At 41.7% G+C, this 11052-nt stretch overlaps 1 protein-coding gene across 1 annotated transcript; it reads left to right on the forward strand.

Annotated features, from left to right (window-relative positions):
* The first annotated feature begins 6896 nt into the window (after nt 1-6896).
* Nucleotides 6897-9744, forward strand: znf503 (zinc finger protein 503). The gene is made up of 2 exons (XM_076742245.1): nt 6897-7488; nt 7851-9744. The coding sequence occupies exons 1-2, from the start codon at nt 7234-7236 to the stop codon at nt 9279-9281; spliced, it is 1686 nt and encodes a 561-aa protein (XP_076598360.1). The 5' UTR covers nt 6897-7233; the 3' UTR covers nt 9282-9744.
* Nucleotides 9745-11052: the final 1308 nt, after the last annotated feature.

Raw genomic sequence — 11052 nt, forward strand, 5'->3', positions numbered from 1 at the left:
GGTCTGCTCGCGCTTTCCAGTCGACTTTACAGTTTCCGCGTGCCGTTTCAATCAGCTGACCTGCTGTTGTGCGGAAGCACGCGGACGCTGTTTGACACTCATACACTCACAGTGCGGACGGTTTGGGTGAGGGCTGTTGATTTCCCCGTACATGTGTGAACTGTTTGCACTGAAAAAATGTATTCAAACTTTACTTCACTTTCACGTTTTCAATAAAGCACTTCCGCAGGAAATAAACTTTTTGTATAACAAACAGTTTAAAGGCAGATAAAACCATCAACACCTGCTGAAAAGCATCTGTAACACACCTGTTTCAGTGACAATATCCACAGGACTGAGAAGTCATGAATATCTAGCATATTCAACCACTCTTAACATAAATCTGGAGTCCATTACACTGAATTCAGTGCCTTCGTATTTACCTATGTTAGCTTAAGAAGCTACTTTAGCTCTATTAGCAGAGTTTACACGCTGCTCCTTCGTCGGTGGTTTACCGGAAATATACTAGCCTAACTCATCTGTTAATCCCCATTCTTGAAGGAATTTCACTTGTAAAGCCAAAACATATTGCTTGGGAATACTTACTTTAAAGCACATATCTCCCTTTTGTGTGGCTTGGCCAAGAAGGCCTGGCTAACGTTTTGTTTGACGAGATAACATCTTCATCTCCTCTTTCATTGGAGCGCCATGACGTGGTGGGCTCATTACTGCCCCCTGTGTCCGTAAAATAAACTCCGCGCAAAGGGTCCACTAACAAAGTTATAGAAACTAACACATACTCCATTAACCTGAGTGCTATCGCCAGCCATGAAGCTTTGGTTAGTTTTGGTTTTATCAATTCAGGTTTTGAGACAGTCTGCCATTTTTACTGGAACTACTTTCAAATAAATGCTTGGTGGGTTCTTCAGTGTAACTGGGACGTTGTTTCTAAACAGATAGTTTATGTTGAGTTGATTGTTTTGTTTAATATAATCAGTCGAAACCCTACTGCTAGCACTAAAAACAGAATTGTACTCAGCTCCATTGTACTACAAGGTTGAGGCTTAGATCTAAGCTGTTTTGTTTTGTTTTGTTTTGTTTTGTTTTGTTTTGTTTTGTCACGTTTTGTCACGTTTTGTTTTGGGGAGGAGTACATTTGTTTTTGTTTTCCTGTTTGTTTTTGAAATTAAGCTGAAAGAGTCTTTAAGGCAGTCTTTGTGGCTGTGGGAGGCTTATAATAAGACCATCCAATGATTTCATTTGGCCCAGGTGAAATGACTGGAGGTTCTACCTGCCTGTCTACGTGTGTGCCTGCTTTTCCACGTGCCCTGATTGTGCATGACGGGAGTCTTTTTCAAGGTTATCCAGATATATTGCTAATGCTAGCTAATGCAGCCAAAATTTTTCAATGCTAACATGCTAATTTGACTGCTGTGAGGACTAGCAACAGCTGTGTCCATTGTTTACATACATTATGATAATGTTAGATGTTTTCTTACATCTTACATTACAAATGAGACATGAGGTAGTTGAGTACGGTTAGCGATGTCAACAGCGCGCTGTGCTCGTAGCAATCCTGTCACCAACGTTCGCTTGTGAGTAGTCAGACATTGCCTGTTCATGTGTTTTGGGGGGCTGGCTTTGGCAGGAGGCCCAGTCAACGCCTCCTGTGATGTGGAATATACAGTATCTCTCTTATTAGTTCTACGACTAAACATTATACCAAAGGTTTGTGACATGCTAAGTTTGGGAATGTGAGCTTTAACCTTTAATTGTGCCTAAAAGGCTATTTAAAAGGATTGCAAAACAAAATGGCAGAATATAGGTTAGAAACACACAGAGGGACACAAGCTGCCTCTTGACACAGTGGGAAAAAAATATAGGTGTGATATGAGCTTTGCCCTTGGCTCGGCTTTTATGGTTGTATGTCAGTATCACGCATGTGCAACAGGTGCATTTAACCTACTTTAATCTATACTCCACAGGCTGCTGGACACCTTGCAACTACTGCAGGTAAACTGTGACTTATTTTATAAGTTTTAATTATTTCATGATAAACCGTCCCTGATCCCAATCATATTTTGTTTGTGACATTGTTGTCTTGTTAAATAAGATACATGTATAACAGTATGTGTTCTCAAAGGAGAATAATTGTGACTTCAGAGCTTGGAGCTTGTGTGTTGAGCTTGTATTCAAACATACTTATTGATACTGTTTCAACGATCTTTTTTTTTTTTTGCATGTCTTAGTCATATTGCAGTCATTGTTAGTGTACACTGACTTTTTCTGTACAATGGTGCCCTGAATTTTAATTTCATTATAATTTCATGTATCTGAGTGAAAAAAAATCAAATCATCAATCATCATAAGAGTTGAAATGGATTATGCATCTCTAAATTGCTCACTGTGGAGACAACTGGATCAAGATATAACAGCACTGGATGATCGTTAAATTGTCTATATGGATCTTACAGCAATGGTGAAATTGTAATTGAAATATTATCACATCTATTTGACCCTCGCTTATCTCTCTAATCACATTGTGACCCTGCTGCCACAGGATATCCAAGCAGGGCAAAAGAAATCTTCATATATGAAGGCTTTGAATGGGACAAGTCTGCCACCTGACCTGTACCTCAAAGGGTGGTAACAAGATTATTTTATTTAGATTTTGAAATAAAGGGTTAGAAAAAGATAAAATTACTTGCATTGGACCACTTTTCTCCTACCTGCTAACTTGTTGTCAAAAATATATAGAAAATGTGTAACTTTGTTGGTCAACTACACAATAAGAGCACTTTGAATAATAGTTTTGTGTGTAGTTGTTACTGTATTGGGGATTATTGCAGAATATGCAGTCCTGTCACAGACATGAAATTATGACAGCCGTGTTGAGACCAACCAAACCAAACTACTTCCATGTAGACCAGCTAAAAATACATTATTAGTCACCAGATTGTCATTCATTCATTCATGACTTACCACTGTGCCTTGAGAGCATGCATGTGAGCAGGCACTGCAGCCATTCAGCCAAAGCAGCTTACTTCACTGCTGAGTTTATCCCTCTCTAATTGCAGCTGTGCTAATAAGTGAAAATAACGCTTTGATAAAGTATGTGGGGGCAAATCAGCACATTCGGGGGTCGCAGTGGCAGAAAGTTTGGGGACACCATGTTGTTCCTGCGTCTTAGAGAGTGTGTGCGTGTGTTATGTGTGTGTGTCTCTGTGTGTGTGACGTCACGCGGGACCTCCCATACGCGGAAAAGCTCACTTTCTTCCTGCTGCCCGCCCGGAGAGAGCGCGAGAGCCTGCATGGCTTCAGTCTCCACCGCGCGCCTTGCGGTGCTTCACATTTGACAGAGTCTAACGTTTGCTGTGTGTCTGTGATGCAAAACTATTCCTTTTAGACAGGAGGACTACTTAATGTTGTTACAGTGTTATTTTTATTTTTATTTTTAACCCTTTTACCTCTCTGACGTTTCACATCGGAGCTTAGTAGGCAATGATTGCAGGTAATGTGTCACGGACTTTCCTGTAAACCCGTCCTTCCTCCTTGGAGTTTTAGAAATATTCTTTTCTACTTCGTGCTTGCGTTTTAATTGGTTTAACCCTGTCCTGTGCAGCCGATATTCACGTTCATCTGTTACTGGCTATTTGGAGAATACGTGCTCTCTTTAAAACACAAGCTTTTATAGCTGGGATATTGTCTTAGAGCAGCCTAATTAATAGCGTGAGATCGGACTGGCATTAAATAATAAGAATAACTAATTTTGTGAAAAGCTCCAAAACAGTCAGAGCCAAGAAGAAAAAAAACTTTTTAAATTATAAATATAGGTAAGATTTGAGTTTGGTTGTTAAGATGTGTGTTTTCTATTTTACGTGGCTTTGCCTTTATATTCATGTAAATTAAGAGTGAAATGTGCTCCTCCTCGCTACTTCGTAAGAAGTCGGCCCAACATCTCACAGAAATCCTGCAGGTCCACCATATTTCCTCACGAGATGTAAATAGTTGTATTTGCATGCGGAGAGTGATTCATAAACATGTCAGTGTTATGAAATATACGGGGATATTAAAACTTTCTATTTAAATATCATGAATTATGGTCACAAAAATGTGTTCCCATTTAAGGGGAAGGCCGAGTATTTTGGTGTCTGGTGCAGAAGCCCATTCGTCATACGGACAATAAAGAGGGTTTTCGCCTGACAGTGAAAATTTATGGTTGCCCTTCTTTGCCCTAATAACTCACATATTGTGTCACGGACTGACAGCCCTTGCAGAAAACAGCAAGCCTGTTATCAATCACACATCTTTGCATATTGTGAAACGTCCCCCCTCCTTTTTCTGCCAGACAAAAACACTGAGAACATTTGAAGGAACAGAGCTGGGCTCATTTTGACTTTTCCCCCTCTTACAAACTCCCATTAAATTGAAAAAAACAGTTGGTCTGTTTTGTAGCAATTTAATTATATTACACATGATCTCAAAATTATGACCAAAGTGTCCAGAGGGAAGACAATTACTGCTTGTTTTTATTTATTCATACACAGTTTACAAAGCTGCAGTGAGCCATGCGGAACAGTGTAGGCCCATAAACTGAAGTCAGTGTTTTTCAGCTGGGAGCTGAAAAACGGCTTTTTTCGTCTTGACAAACACACTTTAATTTCTAAATCGTTGCTGTAGATTCTGCTTTTTTACCATGTGGATAAAATGTCTGTTTTATTTTATTTTATCCAACGTACCCTTCGTCCCAAATTACATTTCCGGCAGATAATGAACTGAAAATGATTTTATTTACTTCTGATTTCTATAAGGGAGCCTACAGTTTGTAGTTTTTCACCCAAAAACATATTTTGCCCCTTGACCGTCCACTCCAGGTTTTCTTGCTCTCCAAGTTGACCTGTCAAGCAGATTACCACAGAAAGAGATTAATGGCAGAGGCGGGTTGCAATAATAATCGTTTTGTTTGATGTGACAACTTTGATAGGCGTTGATTTACTTACAAACTGATAGGCTTTTAATTGAGCGCCTCCATCCCGATTGAGATGAAAGGAAAACCGCATTGAAAAGCTGCCCGATTGCCCTGGAGCCTCAATACTGATTAGCCATCTCAGCGGTGAATAGTTCAAGGCATTTTAAACTTCTTTTCTCAACGGCCTGACAGACCATTTCTCTTCTTTTCTTTCTCCCTGTCCGCTTTTCTACCTCTTAAAGAAAATAAATCATTTTCATTGTATGTAAATAAAATCGAGCTGACATCAATATAAAATGTCTGGATTTCTTTTTTGTTCCCTGGCTTTGTTATTCTTGTTGCAGATGACAGTGTGCCCGAGGCAGATGACAGGTTTTAACAACACAATAGCAGATGCGTTCAGCCAAAATGGACAGGGCTCTGTTTTGAGAGACCGTGATGTTTCCCCGGGTTGCTACACATTATCATTTCTGAATGAATGTTTACTCTTGCAGATTGTTTGGTCTAACTTGTTTCAGACGGATAGGCGACATTTAATATCGCAGATAATGGAAACATAAATTATGAATGTGTCCCCATTAAATTTCAATTTTGTTAATCGTGTGGCATTTTGTTGTTTATTTTATTTTATTTTATTTTTTTCATATCTTAACTACAGGCGTTTTTTTATTTCCGAGGCAACGGTGTTTTTCTTAAGGCTTCATGTTCACACCCTAATCGGACGATTAAAGCACTTAAGCACCTTTAAGCACTAACAGCTACTCCACAGAAGATGTGAGCTGGACTGTCTGCAAGTTATTAAAGTTTCATGTGTGCCACCTCCGAGGTGTCTGATGAAGAACTCCAAAAGTTAGAGACTTTGTCGAAAAGCCGACATAATGTACTTCAGTCCGCAGCTTTTCCCACTTACTCCTCGCAGTGTCTGGACTGTGGATGTCGGCTATTTGTCGATGCATCTAAAAATTAAATCTTAAGTCGAGAATCGATTTATTTCCTGTGAAAACCAGGTGTCTCTTGCGGAATGTCTCTCTCCCCATTTGTTCTTTTCCCGCAGTCGCACTGGCATGTAATCAGCCACAATAGCTGACATAAATCAAGCGTCGGATTGACAGCGTCTGACAAATAACTGATTGATTGCGGTGGAGCAGAATTGACACTTGACGGAGGGGTGGAGATAGAAATAGAAGGGCGGTGTATATTATACTGAAAACATGTGACATTCACATCCCTCCATCACTACATTGGTCTATTCCTGTCAACGCTTGTCTGTTTAGGGAATTCAAGCTGGAGCGGTTGGTTTTATGTTTGCCAGCGGAAAAAAGTCTCACTGGTGGACGTGCGTAATATGCGCACACTTTGCGCGTCTCCCGGGTTACAGACCGTTGGAGTGAATGAGCACTTCAAATGAGCAAATGAACAAACAGAGTACTCGTTAAGATACGACAGAGCTCTGAAAAACACAATAAACTGTATGAATGAGTATTTTCGTGGCTATTTTCATGGTAAGGTAGCAGTGAGAGGTCACTAACGTGGCAGTTTCCACATCGTGCCATCACAACTTAGCTACATTCGTTTAATACCAAACTAAGATGACAATTCATGCTAAGAAATATGATTTAACACTCATCCTACAGCACGAATAAACTGTTTGATTTACCGTTCATACACAAAACGCAATGGCATCTTATGAAAGATAGACAAACTGAAGACATTAAAGTGAGTAAGTTATGTTTTATAAACCTAAGAGTGGAGTGAATGTTCATTAGTTAGACATTACTCAGAATCCTGGCGTGCACAGAGCCCACAGCCCCACATCTAAAACAGTGCAAGCGTTCACAGGAAGCAAAATATTGAAGCCTCTCTCCTCCCCCGAGCTGTCGAAATAGAGGCGCTTACAAAGAGGAGAACGTCACATCCCCTTGACCCTCCAATCACCTCAGGGTCCCATTTGATTGGAAGGCGGCAAAGGCTTTAATCTCGGACTAATTCAGCTGCTTTTGAAGTGAAAATTTCTACCAGTTCGTACTTCGGGAGTACAGAGCGAGGACCGGCAGACAGACGCACTCCAGGCGCAGCGCTCATGGTGCAAGGCGCAGCCACGGATCCGCGATAACCTCGCACAGTCTGCTTCCAGCTGCCGCGCCTTGCTGCTTTACCACCAGGATTACCTATCATTGAAACATTTTACGATTTTTTTTTTTCCCGAGAGAGAGCTTCGATGCTGTTTTGATTTTCTTAATGAATCTGACGAAAGCATCGCCGTTTAATTTCCTGACAATTGGGACATGATCACGTCGCCCTCGGCGTCTGCCCTGAAAAATAGTGATATTTGTGTAGCCTGGGAAAGCAGCAGTTCTCGGAATAGCAGCTCAGCGAGCATCAACAAGCCTTTTCTCCACTCCGCACCTCCGTCTGATCCACTACGGCAAGCGAACCGACTTCCCATCAAGGTCTTGAAAATGCTTACCGCACGGTCGGGACACATTTTGCACCCGGAGTACCTGCAGCCTTTGCCTTCTACTCCGGTTAGTCCCATAGAGGTAAGGAGATTTCCAACATTTAATGTCGGTCTAATTACAGTGTTTGGTAGTTTAGTTTTCGGTGCTTCGTGTGACAGCATTTTGGGTGCTTATTATCCCGTGATCTGTCCCACCAAACAGATCCCGGTGTTTCGGACAGTTATGTGAAGTATAAAGCCCCACAGTTAGTTTGTAATAATCTACATGATCGTAGTTTTGATCACATAAGTGCCGTGCGTAATTACCGGGCGACATGTACATTTCCGTTTGTAAATGTAAGCGAATACCACATTTAAAAGGTTTATTCTCACGATTTACATTTTGTAATCGTAAAATATGTGTTTAGAAGTATTCATCAACATCTATTTAATCTTTTTTTGCAGCTAGATGCCAAGAAAAGTCCGTTGGCTCTGCTGGCGCAGACCTGCTCTCAGATCGGCAAACCGGACCCACCGCCCTCCTCCAAATTATCCTCCGTAACATCAAATGGATCTAGTGAGAAGGAATCTAAATCTGGTCCTTTGAAATTGAGTGACATCGGTGTGGATGACAAATCTAGCTTCAAACCTTATTCTAAACCTTCAGATAAAAAGGACTCGTCTTCGGGCGTCTCAAGCGGAGAGAAGTCTGGTTTCCGAGTGCCGAGCGCCACCTGCCAGCCGTTTACGCCGCGGACAGGCAGCCCCCACTCCAGCACTTCAGCCTCTCCCATGCCATCAGATGGGAAATGTGGGGACAGGGATGAAAAGAAAGAGTCTGATTGCAATAAAAATGGCACTACGGACGGCTCTGGCACCACGAGCCACAGCAGGATAAGCGTGAGTTGTGGTGGAATTAACGTGGAGGTCAACCAACACCAGGAGACGACGCCTGGCACTAAAACCTCCTCCAGCTCGGAGTCCCCATCTGTAACTTCTGTATCATCCGCATCCGTTCTCGGGTCAGGACTTGTGGCGCCGGTTTCTCCTTACAAACCGGGGCAGACAGTTTTCCCTTTGCCGCCTGCTGGCATGACATACCCGGGCAGCTTGGCTGGGGCCTATGCTGGTTACCCTCAACACTTCCTGCCCCACGGAGGGAGCTTGGTAAACGCACAGCTGGCTAGTTCTCTGGGCTGCAGTAAGGCTGGATCCAGCCCTTTGGCTGGGGCTTCTCCACCGTCCATCATGTCAGCCAGCCTGTGCAGAGACCCGTACTGCCTCAGTTACCATTGTGCCAGCCACTTAGCGGGCGCAGCCAGTGCTTCCTGCACGCACGATTCTGCAGCTGCAGCGGCCGCTAACGCCCTCAAATCCAGCTACCCACTAATGTACCCGACACATCCCATACATGGCGTTCATTCCTCGGCGCCGTCATTTAGCGGACACCCCCTGTACCCTTACGGTTTCATGCTCCCCAACGACCCTCTCCCTCATGTTTGTAATTGGGTGTCGGCAAATGGACCGTGCGACAAGCGCTTCTCCACCTCAGAAGAGCTCCTGAATCACCTGAGGACACACACTGCTTTTACTGGGGCGGAGAAGTTGATATCTGGTTATCCCGGATCTTCATCACTGGCCAGCGCTGCAGCAGCGGCCATGGCCTGCCATATGCACATGCCACCGTCAGGAGCACCCGGGAGCCCCGGAACTTTGGCTTTAAGGAGCCCGCATCACGCGTTAGGACTCAGTAGCCGCTACCATCCCTACTCCAAAAGCCCCCTGCCAACCCCTGGTGCCCCTGTTCCCGTCCCCGCTGCCACCGGCCCTTACTACTCCCCTTATGCACTGTACGGTCAGAGACTCACTACAGCATCAGCGCTTGGATACCAGTGAGGAAAAAAAAGACTTTGAAAAGTTTATAGTACTAAGAATGCAAATATAAAGACTTTTATATTAACAGCGCTAAACTTATGGGCGGGAACCGTGGACTTCAACTGTATTTATTTATATGTCGGCTTAAAAGCAGGCGATTAGCTGCAAATGAAAATATTTGAGCAACTCAAAAAGTGCATTATGTTGAAACTGAACTCTATAGGTAAAGTGAAAACACACACGTTAGAGTACTAATTAAAGTAGGGGTCTTCATTTCGATGTTAATTTGAAATTGCTATGATTGTATTTGTTCTTATTTAATGTCTCATTGAGAAGAAAATAATTTACATGCATGTTTGTTTCTTAAATTTCAGAAATTGTCCACATTTTAAATTGCCGTTATTTTTCAGGTGTACACCTTGGAAAGAGAATTGGTATTTTTTTGTATGTATTCTGGAAAAAATAAGAAACAATTCTGTTCCATATCTCCGTGTGCCTCATTTTCTGAAGTATTAACATTGTTCAGTTTAAAATGACAGTTGAAGTTATACACCACTGACGGTTTTTAAAATTGCTCTGTTAAATTAATGGGGTGAAGAAAATCTCATTTGACCATTTCCGCGACATACAGGCCTACAGATTTTCCAAAGCTGTCATAGTGTTTTTAAAAACAATTCATTTCCAACTTAAGTAGTAAGTCTTTTCCTTCCTTCCTTCCTTCCTTCCTTCCTTCCTTTCCTTCTTTCTGTTCATAATGTTAGTTTATATGCCAAATAACTGAAAAGCTTTAAACCTTTATCAGCGCACACGTGTTATAAAGTTTAAATTAAACGCAACTTGAATGAGAGTGGGAATTCACTCTGTGTGTGTGTGTGTGTGTGTGTGTGTGTGTGTGTGTGTGTGTACTCAGTTAAACGGGCTTTATAAAGTGAATCTGTTTGAGAGAATTTAGTTTGCTGGTGGCTGAATTTTGTCAAAAAGTTCGAGGTTGTTTTCTTTCAGGTGTTGTAGACTCTCTCGCTACTTTACCTGCGTGCGTAAGAAAGGAGGCCAACGTTTGTGAAACACGCCAAAAAGAAAAAGAAACGTTGGAGAAGGACAGCTGATTTTTTTTCTGAGGGTTTGAAAAACATGAGCACAGCCATGTTGCCTAATATAAATTGCTGCATTAAAATGTCAGAAAATCAATTTTACAACCTTAAGAGAAAGACGAACGTTGAATGGAATAATTCGCTGGCTTTCAGGTTTAATGCACTAGAAATTTTACAAGCGTCTTCGACTGTGTTTTTTTTTTTTTTCTTTTTAAATTTATGATAAAGCTGTGGGCTAAGAGCAACACTAATGCTCCACCAGGGTGACATTTCGACGTGGAGGCCATTAACTGCTTAATATATAAAACCGACTGGGTTACTTTTGATTGGATGATCATTAAGTGGGTGCGACTATTTAATTTGCATTTGATAATCTCATCCACTGTAAATCTAATGTACACAGCACTAACTTTTTATTTAAAAAAAAAAAAAAAAAAAACCGACAAAACAAACGTGATTGTGCAAAGTTATGGGATTTTCATGCGGATACAAACGCTTACAAATTGTACTTGAGAAAAGATCAGGCGCATATTGATTACGCTTATTTATATACTTCACATTTCAAATAACATCCCACATGCACAGTTTAAATCTGTCTATTCTGTCGTCGTTTTTCTATTTTGCTTGCACAGATACTGGAAATTAACATGACTCGATACAGCTGGTTTTGGTCACGGCGTTCGCAAAATCAGATGCATGTT

Source organism: Chaetodon auriga, chromosome 11 (assembly GCF_051107435.1).
Source record: "Chaetodon auriga isolate fChaAug3 chromosome 11, fChaAug3.hap1, whole genome shotgun sequence".
NCBI lineage: Eukaryota > Metazoa > Chordata > Actinopteri > Chaetodontiformes > Chaetodontidae > Chaetodon > Chaetodon auriga.

Coding starts and splice junctions, on each gene's coding strand:
- znf503 (XM_076742245.1), top strand. CDS start 7,234: ATGATCACGTCGCCCTCGGCGTCTGCCCTGAAAAATAGTGATATTTGT. Junction 7,489..7,850: donor CTCCGGTTAGTCCCATAGAG/GTAAGGAGATTT, acceptor CTTTTTTTGCAG/CTAGATGCCAAGAAAAGTCC.